This window comes from Mastomys coucha, unplaced genomic scaffold, assembly GCF_008632895.1.
Source record: "Mastomys coucha isolate ucsf_1 unplaced genomic scaffold, UCSF_Mcou_1 pScaffold21, whole genome shotgun sequence".
NCBI classification, from domain to species: domain Eukaryota; kingdom Metazoa; phylum Chordata; class Mammalia; order Rodentia; family Muridae; genus Mastomys; species Mastomys coucha.
The window spans coordinates 71791447-71808992 of record NW_022196904.1 but is presented as its reverse complement, the minus strand read 5'-3'; the positions used below and the strand labels follow the sequence as shown (position 1 = coordinate 71808992).

The window sequence follows — 17546 nt, the reverse complement described above, 5'->3', positions numbered from 1 at the left end:
GTGACCAACAGAAGACACACAAGGATTTAGCATGTTGTCAAAATAAAAGGTCTTTGTTAAAAGCTGCCGACAATTCTGTCAGTAGTAACCATATGGAGGCCGCTGGTTGTGGCCATACTGTGTGTACTGTTGTTGATAGTAGGGCTCTGGTCTCTGCTGTGGGTAGTTGTTACCCCATGACCGTCCATGCCACTGATTTGACCGATTGTCACTTGGCCATCCTCGTCTGTTATCCCTACCTCTAAACTGTCTGTTGTCTTGCAGCCTACCAAAAGAAGACAAAAATATTAGCTTCCCCTTAAAAAATAAAAACAAGAAACCAATCCTAGTGCAATTGAGTTCTTGATGTAATACACAGTAATTGAGGCTCTTTCTCTGTGGCACAGCACAGCACTAGTCAGATTTTCCTAAGATTTAAGTGATTCTTCTAGCATCACACTGGACACCTTTTATAGGACAGAGGCAAGAAACAAGTCCGATTGTGATCAAACTGACACCTATTAAATGCATACATAACATCAGTGTCATTTATTGTTTTGAATTACTATATTTAATTTTCCACCTCATTTTATAAAATTTTTAAGGTAATCATAACACAACCTTCTTTATGATATCAAGCACAAAACTCTATAATTTTATCTATAATTTTATAAAGTATATTTATAAAAAAAGCATTAGTTTGAGACAGGGTTTTCCTGTTTGGCCCAGGCTGGCCTAGAACTCATAATCCTATTGCCCCAGCCTCCCAAGTACTGAAAGTATGGTTTACATTACTATGCCTGGCTTAAACAAGATATAAAAAACAAGTATTTATATGCTTATTATGTTCTAGGTACTGGTTGCTACTCTAGCTGGCTTTGTGAGCAACTGTATTAAAGGTCTCTTCTCCCTGATCACCCTCTGCATTTATCTTGCAGAAAAAACACATACCAGTTGCCTCTATTTCTTTGGTTACCACCAGCTCTGCTATTCCATTCCTCAACAATTGGAGGGGATTCAGGAGGGCGTTTTAAGTATTCCTGATATTCTTTGTCATCTTGTGTGAATCTGCTTGCAAACATCTCTTCAAAAATTGGAATCACTTCAGAAGTATCACTCATCTTGAAATTCTGTACAATTTTTAAGATCTGTAAGAATTTAAAAAAAAACACTGATTTATCAGCTGATTAAAAAAAAAGAAGTGAACAATTTTGGATAGCATATTAACAAATGTCCCTATGTATTTTTAAACTTAAGATTGTAGGCATTCAGTTCAACAGTTCTTGACTACACTATGCTACTGGAGCCTGCAATACTAAGATGAACAATAAATACCATGGCCATACCTCCCAGAGTCACCAGTCAAAAAAAGAGACATATATAATGCTGGGGAGGATAGCTCAACATGCTTGTCCTATAAGACTATGGACCTGAATTTGCTCTCTAGTACGTGTATGAAAAGCCAGGCCAGTGGTATAGGCTTATCCTAGTGTTGGGAATGAAGACATAAGCAGATCCCTGGAGCTTGCTGGCCAGCCAGCCTAGCTAAATGGTAAGTCCCAGGTTCCAGTGAAAGGACCCAGTTCAAAATATCAAGGTACATAGTTCCCGAAGAACAAGCCTCAAGTGGACATCTGGCTTCCACAGGCAACCCACACCCATACACACATAACAAAAAGCATAAGGGAGACAGATATGATGTAAACAGAAAGGGGGAAGCAGAAGACATCAGGAAATAAAACTAGAGAGGTAATTAAACTGTGAAAAACGTTTATTCAATGCAAATAATTTTGTATCTTCTTTCTGATAGGCAATGGGAATTATTAGTGACTTAAGAAGGTAAGATCCAATCTATCGTCCTATGTGGTAATTATACCTGTAAACAGGAAGCAGAGGCAGGAAGAACTGCAGGCCAACCTAGTCTACAGTTAATTCCAGGCCAGCAAAGGCCATACACAAAAATAAAAAGAAGATCCAATTCACTATTTAGAAGGACTAGGTAGAGACTAGTGAAACTAAAGTAAAGGTAGATTGCTGTTAATATAGATAACATACTGAAAGGTTAATGTGAGTTAAGGACTAAGAAAGCAATTTTAAAAGAATTCCAGGAAGAAATAGTCACCAACAAGATATGGAAGGAGAAATAAAGGATAATTATCAGGCTTCCTGCAAGTGATTACACACACATTATAGTGCCACACGAACTACTAGAAAGGTGAGTAAGGGTACAATGAATTTACAGAGAGCTATGGCCCCCACATCAAAGTAAGAGATGAAGATGAACATGAACAATGTTTCTGGTACACACAAAGAAACCAACTAGAAAAGATTACCATACAAGGTAAGAGACTAAAAAATAATTGATATTGGCAAACCAGACAATGGCATAAAGAACCAAAAAGAGAACTGGATTCAGATATCAGACAATTGTTTTATAGTAATAAGAAATGAAGCAGAACTGCAATTGACTAAGAATTAACTATAAAATGAGAAATTGGAATTTTTAAGAATCTTGAATAATTGAATCAGCTGTAATCACAGCACTCAGGAGGCTGAAACCTAAGAATTTTGAGTTTGAGACCAACTTAGGTTATAAAGGAAGACCCTGTCTTTTGTAGGTGCCTTTGGCACATGCCTTTAATCCCAATATTTCAGAGGTAGAGGCAGGTAGATCTCTGAGTTCAAAGCCTATACACTGGTAAGTTCCAGGACAGCCAAGACTACACAGAGAAATCATGTCTCAAAAACCAAAAACAAAACAAAGACTGTTTAAAACAACAACAATAAACCAGCCCCCATTCCCCATTCCCTCTTCCCCAAACAAAGGTAAATAAAGAAAATGTGGAAGCTGGGTATAGCTTCCTAAATGAATACCTGTAGTCTCAGCTACTTTGGATACTGATGTTACTTGAATCCAGGAGTCTGACACCAATCCAAGCACATATATCAAAACTGACATTTAGATGCATTGCTATTAAAAATTATGGGTAACTATTTTATAATCAAATGCAATGTATTATTACTCTAGATTCTGTGAGAAATGAAAAACATCTAACAATAATAAGTAAGATACTGTCTAATGGATATAAAAAGTATAATTTGGGCTGGTAAATAAAGGTCCTTGTGGCCAAGGCTAATAGTTCAAACCTCAGGTCCCATATGGCAGAAACAGAGAACAGACTCCCCCACCAGTTGTCCTCTGATCTTCACATGTGTACTATGATACACAGACCCATACACAAATGAATATAATAGTTAATAATCTCTTAACAGCTGATTTTTCTACACAATATATGGATACATTAAAAAAATAAAATTTCTTTCATCTTCTACCTAAAGGAAAAGATTTTGCTTAACCTGCAGGTCTAATCCTCAAGAAACCAGAGTAACAGAGTTCACTTTTAATCTTCATCTAAGACCTTGAAACTGCAGAATTACATAGGTAGTTCGCACTTCCCAGTCTTCTGTGACCAAGCGCTGTTGAGCTTTTCCATGCCCTAGCTTTTCTAATTCAAATTCGTGTTTCTGCTGAATGCCTCAAAGCTTCTAAACCGGGCAGGGAAAATGGCCCATGTTGTAGACTTAGCATTCCTAGGTCTGAGGCAGGAGGATCAACTGAGCTTGGAAGTACAAAACCAGCCTTGGCAAAGAGAGAGGACCAAAACCTATTTTATGATTTGAGGCATATTTAGCATCATGCTAAAAGCTTAAAACCATATCTTTCCCCTGATATCCTCAACTCATTTTTCCTTGTACTAATTACACTTTTAATAAAGCTTTTAATGAGCTGATTAACTGGAAGATAGCTTCTTCATTGCTTTGTCATTATTCACTAAATACAAGAAACAGTACTTGGATATTTTACCTTTCAGGCTACTACTTAGATTCTGCCTTATTTATTATACCTCCTTGTGCCTGGTATTGGCAAACTAATATTAAATACCAAAACCCAAATGAGTTTAGAATAAATCCAACTAGATGGAGTGTAGTGACACATGCCTTAAACCCAGCACTTTGGAGGAAGAGTCAGGTGGATTTCTATGAGTTTGAGGCTAGGCTGGTCTACAGAATATGTTTCAGGACAGCCAGAGCTATGTAGAGAGACACTGTCTCAAAACAAGACAAGGAAAACTCCCAACTAATTAAGTGTCCACGTTTCCAAACAAACCACAGAGGCCACCAGAAGAATGCCCCATTCTCAATTAAGACAGACAGTAAATTCACAAGGCAAGGATAATGTACTATTCTATTTTCCCCATACCCTACCCCATAGGCATCTTCATACTTATTCATGAGAATGGAATTGAAACAAAACCTTAATGCAAGCTTTACTTAACCCAAGGATTTGAGACAATTATACTGTTTAATGTTTAGGTTGATTAAATATGAGCTGGTGCCAACATTACCAAAAGACAAGCTAATGTGGAAGAAGGAAAACTCAAGAGGCCTCAACAAAGAACTAAAGGCAACTAAGGAATGCTAAGAGCAAGAGAAATGGTCTTTCTTCTCCAGGGAAGAGCACACCAACTGGTTACCCAATACCACATGCTTAGCCCTGAAAACACACACATAAATAACAATATACGAACTGAGCAGGTTGTATATGTCTACATAGGTACAACTAAAGACCCTATGAATTTGAAAGAGCTGGGGGGAATAAAAGGGAGGGTCTGAAAGGGGGAAAGGAAAAATGTTATTATGATTTAAAAATATACAATAAATGTATAATAATCACATAATATAAAGCACAACAATTTCATAATATATAAAATAGGATTATATAATATATAAAAGAAATAATAGAAATGATATTAAGAAAATATGGCTGGGGGGGAGGGTCTTGAAGGAAACCTCAAAAGAGAGGGGGAGAGTTGGAGTGCTCCGTAGTCGGGAGCACTCACTACTCTCCCCAAGGACCACAGATCAGATCCCAGCACCCACGCTGTAACTCCTGGGGATCCGACGCCCTCTTCTGGCCTTCGCGGGCACCAGCACACACAACCCGCAGACAGACAAGACGTGTGCAGACGGAGCGAGTGCATACACGCCTCGATTCGAGTGGGCAGGATTAAAGACTCAAGAATCTGACCCCTAGCAGCCCAACGAGGAACCACAGTCGCTCTTCCACTCAGGACCTACGGCAGGCGACAAGCCTCAGCGTCGACCCGCTGGTTCACGCACCAGCAACCTGAGGACGCACGCTCTTGGTCGCTGTGGCCCACACCTTTCATTGTACTTGAACCCCACTGATTTCTTCACACTGAGCCTTGCAAGGCTGGGGTCCTCCAAGCCTGGTTCGGCTGCTCTCCAGAGAACAGACCAGGGTTCCTTCCCCAGCCGGACAGCTTAGCGGACCCGCGCGAGGCTCACGACGGCTGGGACAAAGCGGCTCGCTCCAGAAGCACCGGAAAGAGCCGACCTGCCCGGCCAGGCTCCGAGGGGCAGCGACCTCGGGCCTCACCCGCCGCCCGCCCCCAGGCCCTCCGCCGCCCCGGTGGGAGGTTCATCCCTCCAGGGCTGTGCTCACCCTCCAGCCGGACGCACTGGACAGGCCTCGGGCGTCCACTCAGCAGCACCCCACCCCGCTCTCCAAGGCAACCAAACGCTCAGGAATCCCTCACGATCCGACTTCCGCTTCCGGAGCGCACAAGCCGGAGGCCCCTGCCAAGTCCCGCGATATCTGGAACCCGTCGCGTTTTTGTTTTTTGTTTTTTGTTTTTTGTTTTTCCTTCTGTCACGCCTCTCGTAGTCAAACTCTGGCGGAGCCTCCTCCAGGGTCGAGCGTGCTGTCATTCCGCAGCCAGCCTGCCTGCTGACCGACGGGTAAAAGATGTTATCTATAAAATCCCTCGAACCCGCAGTGCCGGATGGTGTGTACGGAAAGGCTGAGAACAGGACTAGGAGGGAAGGCTGCTTGTCCATGGAGACCCCGAAGTGGGAGCGAGGGAGGAGCAGCCGCGACTGCAGTGTTTGGGCGATGGCCACCCGGTACTGTGCAGGCCTCCTCAGTAAGGCTCCTGTGGCCCATTGTCTGTGTTTCTGCAGAAACGCACCCACTCCTCCACTGTCCGCATTCCGCTCCCTCCCAAGGTCTTACCTGTTTCTTCTCGGTTGTTTTCAAGTGTGGAAATGGCAGGTGTTAACTTGACCCTTTCTCAGGTTGCTTCCCAGGCTTTGCCCTCTTCTTGGGAATGCAATCAGCTTGGAAAGTTACGTGTTAAAATCGGATACCTTAGGGCTGGAGAGATGGCTCAGTGGTTAAGTGCACTGACTGCTCTTCCAAAGATCCTGAGTTCAATTCCCAGCAACCAAGTGGTGGCTCACAGCCATCTGTAAGGGGATCGGATGCCTTCCCTCTTCTGGTGTGTCTGAAGACAGTGACAGTGTACTCACATACATAAAATAAATAATTTTTTTAAATGGGCTGGAGAGATGGCTCAGTGGTTAAGACCACAAACTGCTCTTCCAAAGGTCTTGAGTTCAATTCCCAGCAACCATATGGTGACTCACAACCATCTGTAAAGGTATCTGATACCCTCTTCTGGTGTGTCTGGAAACAACCACAATGTAGTCATATAAATAAAATACATCCTAAAACAAAACAAAACAAAACTGGATACCTTTTCTTTCCACGCCCCAGTCAGACGTCACGTTCTGTTGTTTAGTCCTTGTAACTCTGGCTTTCATCCACTCACATACCCACTGACTCCACCCCAGCCAAGTTCTCTCCACACTCCCTGAACAGCGCAACTATGCCCTTCTCCCTAAGTCACTCCCCCTCACCATCATATCTTCACACAACTGCCATAGTTATAGCCATATGCAAGCACAGCTGGGATGCAAGATATTCAATAACTCCTTGCTGCCAAGGCCAACAATCTTAATTTGGGTTCAAAATTCTATTTTCTGATGTTTCTCTTTCATTCCCTCACTCACCAGAACAAAAGCAGTAGTTCATGAATACTCATGTTTTTATAGCTTGCCAATGTTCCCTTATGCTTGAATATTACCACTCCCCTACAAATGCACGCGCCACCTTTTTTTTTTTTTTAAAGATTTATTTATTATTATAAATAACTACACTGTAGCCATCTTCAGACATGCCAGAAGAGGGCATCAGATCTCATTATGGGTGGTTGAGAGCCACCACATGGTTGCTGGGATTTGAACTCTGGACCTTCGGAAGAGCAGTCAGTGTGCTCTCACCCGCTGAGCCATCTTGCCAGCCCTGGGTTCTACCTTACCTTCTGAACTTTATGTGTTAGTGCCGCTTTCTGACTGTGGGCTATAGTTATTTATACACACCTTTAATTTGTTTGTACATGTTACTAGTATAAAACACCATGCTTTTCATAAAGTAAGCACTCAGGACATACTTGTGGGATGAACAGTGGAACTGTGTTCTAAACTATCCAGGCCATAGTTTAGAAATATCAATGTAACAAAAATAGGCCAGTGTTGAGGTGGGGGTGCGTGTCACGTGTCACGGAAACAGTATCAGTACTTGAGTAGGTGAGGAAGACAAACATGCCTGGGAAGCGGTGGGGAGTCCACTTCTTCCGGCCTCAGAGTTGGCACTGGAGGAATTTCAGTTTCATTTATTCGAAGTATAAAAGCAGGTTAGAGCACAAAGTGACGAAGAGCACAGTGGGGACGCCCACCCAGCCCTAGGGAGGTGGAGATGGGATGATGGGTTCAAGGTCACACTCAGCTACGCGAGACTTCTTAAAAATACCTGGTTTAATAGTTCATCATAAAAGTAGCAATGATGGGTGTGATAATCACCACGTGAGAGAATTACATATTTATAAACAGAGTCTTGTCCTGATCAGTTTCTTGGATTGGTTAACAGTTAAGGGCAAAGTCACTGGGGAACCCAACATTTTATACTCCCCTTTCCACAGCATTTAGTGTGGAGTTCCAAAAGATTGCATTTAATGAGGGGGGCACTTATAAATGTAAAAGTTAGAAGCCAAAGTGAATAATCACACTGTCAATAAAACGAAAACATTCCATTTAAACAATCAGCCCGATGTTGTGGTGAACTCCTGTAATCACAGAACTCAGGAAGTGGAGAGGGTGGATTGGGAAGTCAAGTCTGCAAGGGACCCCCATAAAAACAAAAACAAAAACAAAAAACCAACCATCCAAGGACCAATGAAATGGCCCAGTGGATAAGAGCACTTGCCGCTAAGATAACCTTGAGTTCCATCCCTAGAACCCATCTGGTGGAAGGTGAGAACTGACTCCTGCAAGTTGTCTTCTGACCTCCATATGTGCACTGTGGCAAAGGTCTCTCCCTCTCTCACCATGAATGTACATGCACACTAGAAATAAGCCTGAGAAAAATAAATTTCAAAAGTGAATCGGTCGAGTTTCTTCCTAAACCCCTGTTCCCGTAAATAGAGAAGCAATTAGCAGAAATGATCGTCAGCTTCTGTAACTTTTTTCTGAGTGTCTCAAGTACTGAAAACCAGGCACAGACCAAGGACTACGTGCTGTGGGTTTTAAAGACTCGTCCCCAGTCCCATGAGTCTTGTGTCACTATCCCAGCAAGAGAGACACGCAAGGAACCAAGATTTGGAAGTGCTTACTGTCCAAAGCCTGCTGAGGACAGCAGAAACAGCGCTTGAGGCCAGGTCATGCTCCTGCAAAGCACACCATTTATTGTACTACTAGACTCTTTTTAATTACTGGGTCACAGATCTTGTCTCAGGGCCATATTTCCTCAAATCAAGGCTATAATTTCCTGTAAGACACAGTTATATCAAGATGTATAATACTGTCTATTAACATTAATGTTTTCATAATACAAATACATCAACTGAAGGCATATCACAGTTTCAGGGATGCTAAAAGGTTTACATGCTTATACATAGTATGCTTATGTGTGCATATATATATACATATACATACATACATATACATATGGTGTGCGGTGTATGTATACATCTTCAATAAGATTTAGTGAACTACTAGCCTTGGGACATTATTTATTATATATGTTATAAAAGATAAATAGCTCTCTGAATCCTTTAGAAGGCTAATTTTGTTATAAAATAAAAATAGATAAATTTTAAATGTGACTAATAGGTACCTGAAAGCATTTGCTAACACATACTCTCTTTTTAAATATATATGTATACACACACACACACACACACACACACACACACACACACACACAGGCTGAAAAGGAGGCTCAGCAGTTAAGAACACTTACTGCTCTTGCAGAGAATCTGGATTCAGTTCCCAGCATCTAATCAAGTGATTCACCACCTCCAGTTCTAGGAAATCCAGTGCTCATTGGTCTCCTTGGGCACCCGTGTGCACATAAACTCATGAAAACATACTCATATACATATTAAATAAAAATGAAAGTTTTTTACTTCTGTGGTATTAAGCTATATTTTTATGATATTGACATCTTTCTGAACTATAAACATTAATGTCACTTACTTATATTTTATGTATCCGTGTGCATGAGAAGGCAGTAAGCACATTTATTTGTAATATCTCATCAAAAGCAGAGTTTAGCCAGATATGGTGGCTCATGCATGTAATCTCAGCATTTGGAGGGTTTCCCCAAGTTGGAGGGCAACTTGGCCTGGACTGGACTGGCTTGGGCTAGGCAGTGAGTTTTTTAGGCTTACCTAGGCTATAGAGCAAGACATTTTGTTTTTTTTAAAAAGGCACATTTAAAATTTTTAAAAATTATGTGTCTCTGTGTGAACCTGCATGTGTGCACCATGTATGTGTAGGAAAATTGAGGGCAGAAAAGGATCTCCTGGAATTGGAGTTACAGGTGATCATATGCAGCCTTGTGATTGCTGATAACCAAAACCAGCTCCTTTGAAAGAGCAGTAAGTTTAAAGCATATTTTAAATATTCACCTTTAAAAAACACTTTTTCCTCTGAAAGTTAAGCAATAAAAAATTCTTACTCCACATTATAGCAAATATTCTCTGATATTGAAAACACAGCCATAGCTAGGCAGTGGTGGCGCACACCTTTAATCTCAGCACTTGGGAGGCAGAGGCAGGTGGATTTCTGAGTTTGAAGCCATCCTGGTCTACAGAGTGAGTCCCAGGACAGCCAGGGCTACACAGAGAAACCCTGTCTCGAAAAACAAAAAACAAAAAACAAACAAACAAAAAGACCACGCACATTTCATAAAGGCACTCTCCGTACTCCATACAGCTTCTATTTGGATGCAGATAGGCTCCATTTTAAGGCCTCTTTTCCTCTAAGAGTACTCGTGTCTACCCCTTCATCAGATATATGGCCCATTGCCCACTAATGAAGAGAGAACTAACATCACTAACCCTGGTGCCATCCTGGAGTTCAACTTTCTCCTCCACCTGTGATATCTTTTTATAAATCTCAAATATGAAAACTTACAGAGCCATGAGTACCATTTACCAAGCCATGATACCAAATTAGGTAAAGATGTTGCTCAAAATCAATAGCTACCAATCTTCATTTTGCAACCAGGAGCAAAATACACCATTACCAATTACCAGTGTCTACCTGGTACCGTTTTCAGTGTAGCAACATTTCCACACTTTCAATCTGATTCAGAGTTTAAAGTACAAAGGCAAACCCTTTTCCACGGGGCTGGCGATAGGTGGTGTAGCTAAAACAGTCATAGCCACCAATAGTCAGTCAACGGGTCCTGGTAAATACAAAGCCCCAATTCCTTGTCTAGTAGTTTTACTTCCAAAATTAAAGGTAAAACATGTCCTGGTATCCTTTTTTCTTTTTTTTTTTTTTAAATAATCTTTTAAAAATTTGAGCTAATTGCATCCTTCATCCTTCCTTCCCCCACTCAATTCCTTCCATGTCTCCTCTTGCTCGCTTCGAAATTCACGGCTTTTTTTTCATTGTTGTTGCACATATGTCTGTGCATACTTACATATTCCTAAATATATAACTACAACCCATTCAGTCTGTGTAATGTTACTTTTAGGTACATGTGTTCAGGGCTGACCTCTGGTGCCAGGTAACCAGTTGGTGTGCTTTTCCCAGAGGAAGACTATTTCTCCTGCTCTCCTTCCTTGCCTGTAGCGCCTTGTAAGTGGTCCCCGTTGTATGTTAGCATGCATAAGGGTGTCATCCTTGTTTGGGTCATGTTTAGGCAGCCCTCTTGATGAGATTTCATGATTACAGTAGCTTCTTTGCCATTTCTAAGAGACACAATCTCACAGCAAGCCCACTGGTCCTCTGACCCTCCCTGCCTGCTCCTTCACATCTTCCCTGAGCCATAGGTTCAGGAGCTGGGTTGTAGATGCATCATTGGGACTGGGCTCTACAACTCTGCATTTTGATTGGTTGTGGAATTCTGATATGGTCTCTATCTTGCAAAGAGAAGTCTTCTTGATGAGGAGTGAGAACCATACTTATCTGTGGGTAATGATAGATATTTACAATGTAGCTAGGGACTATGTTGCTTTTGTAAAGTGATGGTTGTAGGTTTTCCTCCAAGATCTATGAGATCACTGGCTCTGGGTACTTAACTTGGCTAGCTTTTCAGTACCAAGCATGACTTCCCTCTTGAGCCAGCCTTAAGTCCTTAGAAAGCTATTCATTACCATCAAAGTATGTGTGCCACTATTGGACTCTTAGGGTTATGGGGCCATCCTGGTCATTGTTGTAGTTCACGGGCATCATAGCAAGGGAGGGCTATTGGTTGCTTTCCTCCTTTGAGAGCTTGCATGGGGCCTTCTAGAAACATGATAGCTAGTTCTTGGGGAGGAGGATTTTAGTTCAGATTCAGTTCAAGTCCTCTGGGTTCTGTGTCCAAAGTGCATGGAGTCATCAGCAATAGGGGCTTACCTTCCACCTCTGGAGCTGGAGGGTTTGAAGGGCAGCAGCATAGCTTAGAACGAGTCATGAGAGTGCCTTTGAAAACACTGACCAACATTCAAAACACTGACCAACAATTTTCTTTTCTTTCCTTTCCTTTTCTTTTCTTTTCTTTTCTTTTCTTTTCTTTTCTTTTCTTTTCTTTTCTTTTCTTTCAAGACAGGGTTTCTGTCTGTCCTGGAACTCTGTAGATCAGGCTGGCCTTGAACTCAGAAATCTGCCTGCCTCTGCCTCCCAAGTGCTAGGATTAAAGGCGTGCACCACCACCGCCCAGATAAAGAGAATCAGATCTCATTACGGATGGTTGTGAGCTACCATGTGGTTGCTGGGATTTGAACTCAGGACCTTTGGAAGAGCCGTGAATGCTCTTACCCGCTGAGCTATCTCACCAGCCCCTGACCAACAATTTTCATTCTTGGTATTGGGATTTTTGTTTGATAGTCTATGGTTCTTGTGGAGAACATTGTCATTCCAGGTGGAACTTTTTCGTTGAATATATGTATATACAGATGTACATGTAATATAAGGTTTTAGTTGATATGTAACAGTATAATTCCTTATGACTTTTTCAGACATCCTTATTTTTATCCTATCCTTCCTTCAATATTTCCTTCTCCCCCTCTAATTACCTACCTCCATTTCCTCACTCCTCACTGTAGAGCATTTCCCCCCACTATTCCCCTCTCTGTTGTTCCATCCAGCCCTACAATGGTCTCTTTTCACTTTCCTGGTTTCTGCAATTACTCAAGATTATGTACTCACATCTGAAGATTTGGAGCTAGGAACCTCAGATGAGAGAGAACATGTGATGCTTGTCTTCCTGGGTCTGGGTTACCTCACTCAATATGATCTTTCCTAGTTCCATCTATTTACATGAGGATTTCATGATTTTATTTTTCTATTCATCTGGATAGTATTCCATAGAGTAGATGTGCCACATTTTCCTTATCCATTCATCAGTTGAGGGACACACAGGCTGTTTCCATTTCTTACCTATTGTGAATAGAGCTGCAATGAACATGGCAGAGCAAGTGTCTGTGGAATAGGACCAACATCCTTCATTCCTTAGGCGTGTCTGGAGGGTGTACCTCGCACTACGTCATGAGATTTTAATATCAACCATTTGACACAGAAGCACTTCAGAAAGCATGTAACCTGCAGTCTTCTTTAATTTACTTTGATGATACAGATTAATCTAGAAATCAGACAACTGAACAGCCTTCAAACTAGGAAATTCATTGCTGTATGAATATTGATGCTCCTTTCTAAAAGGTAAGTATCCCAAATTATTATTCATACACCTCTTGTCACCAATTCATGTCTCTACACATAAAATAAGTAAAATGGGGGAACTGAAAGACTTTTAAATTGTAGCTGTACAGGCATAGCAATCCTGCTATTCCTCCACCCTGATTTATGTGTCTATTTTATCAGCTTTAATTATAACTCTAGGGAAAATTAATTAAAACTAACCACCAGAAAATAGTTTTCATTAGCTTTTGGAGTATTGATTTGATGGTTATTAAAATTTCATCAAAATTTAGTGCAGCAGTTTGAATGAGAATGCCCATATATGCTCATATGCTGGAATACTTGGTCCCTAGCTGGTGGACTATTTGGGAAGGATTCAGAGGTGTGGTGCCCAAGCCAGCTCAGTCAGTCAAAAGGTTCTCCAGTGCAGGAGTGAGGATTGAAAAGAAAAAAGACAGTTAGACAACATTGTAGCATGACCCCAGTCAATTCTGAGACTGAAGGTAGGTTTAATTTTTTCCAATCCACTTTCATACCATTTTAATTACATAAAGGTATTAAGGGTGAGTAGTACAATGAGGAATCAAGGAAGACAATAAACACAAAGTCCCATGATCACTCCAGTGTGTCTAAGGATGATCAAGATATCTGAGTATACGTCTTTGTTCTACCCTAAAATCAGATTCTTACTTCCTTGTCCTTGGCCAATGTCAGGTCCCTGCCTGAACTTACTTCTTCGCCATGCCCTAAAGTAAAATTCCTGCCTGGATTTACTTCTTTGTCCTTGGCCAATGTCAGATTCCTGCCAAGCGGCACCCCAAAAGGCTCTCCACAGTGTAGCCTTCTTGGAGGAAGTGTGTCACTGAGGTCAGGCTTTGAAGTTTCAAAATCCCATATCATTCCCAGTGTGGCCTCTCTGCCTGCTCTTTACAATTCAAGATGTGAGCTCTCAGCTGTTCATGCCTTCATGCACCACCATCATAAACTCTGACCCTCTGGTACCATGAGCCCAATTAAACACTTTTATAAGTTGCCTTGGTCATGGTGTTTTGTCACAACATTAATAAAGTAACTATGACAAGTAGGTTAAGAAATAATATAACCAATTTGCCAGTGTATTTAGAATAAAAGATATGGCAAGTCAAAAACTTGTATATTTAAACCATTGGTAATCTTTTTCTCCCCTTCCCTTTTCCCTCTTGCTCCCTTGCTCCACTTCCCCTTCCTCTCGTCCCCCCTCCCCTATGGCTTCGGCCCATAGATTTTTTTGTTTCTCATTAAGGATGGTTGTGAGCCATCATGTGGTTGCTGGGAGTTGAACTCATGACCTCCAGAAGAGCAGTCAGTGCTCTTAACCTTGGAACTATCTCACCAACCCCAAGAATTGATAATCTTTTAATAATTTAAAATAATACTTTTCATAATCCAACAGACTTAACATAAGACAAATGTCTTATTTAATGTCATTAAATACTTTTTATTTTTATTTATATGTGTCTGTGTGTGTGTGTGCGTGTGTGTGTGTGTGTGTGTGTGTGTGTGTGCGTGCATGTGTACACATGCATGTGGATACCCATGGAGGCCAGAAGAGTGTGTTGGGTTCCCTTGCAGCTGGGCCTGATGGTGGTGGGAGTCATCTGACAAGAGTACTGGGAACCAAACTTAAGTCTTCTCCAAGAGCAGAAGTTATCTCTCTAGCTCTATTATTAAGTACTTAAAGGAAACTTTAATTTGTTATGTCCGTTGGTGAGTATTAATTGGAAAAAAATGAAGTAATGGAAATTATACTACAACTAGTTTTCCTTTGGTGTCAAGAGAGGTAATGCCAACTCAATGCTGTCATTTTTTTTAAAAAGAGCACCAATAATATTTCCTATTGAGACTAGATAAGGCAGCCCAGTTAGGGAAAAGAGATCCAAAGGCAGGCAATGTAGTCAGAGACAGCAACTGTTACAGTTCTTAGGGGTCCCACATGAAGACCTAGCTGTACATCTATCATGTATGTGTGGAGGCTCTAGGTCCTTCCCATGATGGGGGAAGGGGAGGTGAGATGGAGGGAGTGGGAGGAGAGGAGGAAATGAAGTCATGATCAGGATGTAAAGTAAATTAATTAATTAATGAAAAAACCAATATTTCCTAGAGAAAATGAAAATATGATTAGCTGCCATGTCAGGAAAAATGTAGTTAAGACAGTCTACCATTCTACTCATATAAACCTGGGAGAGTTTATAGATGAAGACATGGGAACACAGTAATATCTCTGCAATGCAAGACAGGAGTGTGTATTGAGTTCTGTTTGTATTTCCTTTTTACGTTGTTTGTTGCTTAGCTATCTTTGAAGCACAAAGGAGGTAAGTGTGATGTTACAGTGTCAGCCTTGTAATAAATGCCAAGTAGTCAAGCTTACCAGACGACATCCTCAGAAGGTATTCAGATGCCTAATGGCTATGGAGAAGTCATTCCATACTCCACGCAGTGTACAGATTGATTGATTGATTGATTGATTTTATGTATATGAGTAAACTGTAGCTATACAGATGGTTGTGAGCCTTCATATGGTTGTTGGGAATTGAATTTTAGGACCTCTGTTCGCTCTGGTCCGCCCCACTTGCTCCGGCCCAAAGATTTATTTATTATTAGACATAAGTGCACTGTAACTGTCTTCAGATGTGCCAGAAGAGGGCATTATGGGTGGTTGTGAGCCACCATGTGGTTGCTGGGATTTGAACTCAAGATCTTTGGAAGAGCAGTGAGTGCTCATACCCGCTGAGCCATCTCACCAGCCCCAGATATAAAGTCTTACAACTAAAACCAAAGCTTTAAAGCCGATAGACTTTCCAAGATGTTTTCAATTATATTTATCTACCTCAGAAGTGTTCTTAATCCAGAGATATGAGATATCCAGAAAGTCTAGAATGTTTTGTAATTTTTCTTTCTATATAACATTTCCATTAATTCCATATATCTAATTGCAGTCCTGGTTATTTTTAATCTAATAATATAAATCAATAGTCGTAAATATTTTTAAAATCAGTTTTACCCTGGAAACATATACAATAAAGACATATCTCAGAATATATGCTTCAAATTTATGTAACTGGATCTCACCAGTTAACTATTCTATTTAGTTTTCTAAAGTAATAAATAATTTGAAAATTATACAAACTAGAATTTTGGTGGTTTTTTTTTCTTTTTCTTTTTTTTTTTTTTTTTTTTTTTTTTTTTTTTTTTTTTTTTTGAGACAGGGTTTCTCTGTGTAGCCCTGGCTGTCCTGGAACTCACTCTGTAGACCAGGCTGGCCTCGAACTCAGAAATCTGCCTGCCTCTGCCTCCCAAGTGCTAGGATTAAAGGCGTGTGCCACCACTGCCCAGTCCAAACTAGAATAATTATGATATCTGTCTTAGTTTGGGTTTCTACTGCTATGATAAACACCATGACCAAAGCAACTTGGGGAGGAAAGGCTTTCTTTCAGCTTACAGTCACAATCCCTCATCCAGGGAAGTCAGGGTTGGAAACTGGAGGCAGGAACTGAAGTTAAAGCCAGGAGAAGAGCCTCTCCATGGTTCTCAGCTTGCTTTCTTATAACATCAGTACTATCTGCCTAGGAATGACACCACCCATAGTGGCTAGGGCCCATCAACATCAGTCATTAATCAAGAAAATGGAAGCATTTTCTCAATTATGATTCCCTCTTCCTAGGTATGTCTAGGTTTGTGTGGGAGTTGACAAAAACCAGCCAGTATAGTAGCATATAGGAAATCCTAATTTATAAAAGAAATTTATACAGTTTCATTATCTTTATTGTGCTATTACTATAAGTGAATGAACTCATACATTCGCTCCAAAGTATCAATATTGAGATTTATGAAACATATATATTAAGAAGAAAAAAAGGACTCAGGTTCCTTCCCGTCTGTCTGGGCTGGGGTCCAGAGCAGACCTTGGGCGCAAGCTCTGCAACCAGTCCCACAACACCCAGAGGAAGCTCCACTCCCAGGCACTCTGACACTCTCAGGGGATCAGAGGTGAGGAGGAACCAACATCTGTCCCAACACTTCGAGTAACTGGGACCAGCGGGACCAGGCACACAGCAACTCTGCCAGCCCAGTGACTCGGGTTCCTTCCGGTCTGTCTGGGCTGGTGTCCAGAGTAGACCTTGGGCGCAAGCTCTGCAGCCAGTCCCACAACACACAGAGAAAGCCCCACTCCTAGGTGATCTAACAAGCCCAGAATCACAGGATCACAGAATCACAGAATCACAGAGACAGCTTGACTCTGAGGAGTTCTGACACAACCAGGATCACAGGAAGGACAGACTCCAGTCAGATTTAGCAAGGGCAGGTGACACTAGAGTTAACCAGATGCCGGGGGTGGGGTGGGGAGGGCAAGCGTAAGAAAATAAACAACACAAACCAAGGTCACTTGTCATCATCAGAACCCAATTCTCCCA

General features: G+C 41.3%; 1 protein-coding gene and 1 long non-coding RNA gene across 4 annotated transcripts in view; both read right to left on the bottom strand.

Moving 5' to 3' along the window:
• Positions 1-30: 30 nt before the first annotated feature.
• Ramac (RNA guanine-7 methyltransferase activating subunit) overlaps positions 31-17546 on the bottom strand; it is a 30009-nt gene continuing 12493 nt past the window's right edge. Inside the window, exons 1-3 of one of the 3 annotated variants that reach the window (XM_031387192.1) lie at positions 5507-5641; positions 931-1127; positions 31-265 (exon numbers count right to left, since the gene is read on the bottom strand). In XM_031387192.1, the coding sequence (XP_031243052.1) occupies positions 79-265; positions 931-1100 (357 nt within the window). In that variant the 5' untranslated portion in view covers positions 1101-1127; positions 5507-5641 and the 3' untranslated portion in view covers positions 31-78. Of the gene's footprint in view, positions 266-930; positions 1128-5203; positions 5427-5506; positions 5642-17546 lie in introns of those variants that run through there. The other 2 variants (XM_031387193.1, XM_031387190.1) reach the window with 2 other exon arrangements.
• Positions 5703-6691, bottom strand: LOC116102492. The gene is made up of 3 exons (XR_004123199.1): positions 6600-6691; positions 6077-6217; positions 5703-5791 (listed from the first exon to the last, which is right to left on the bottom strand). It is a non-coding gene; the product is annotated as an uncharacterized LOC116102492 (long non-coding RNA).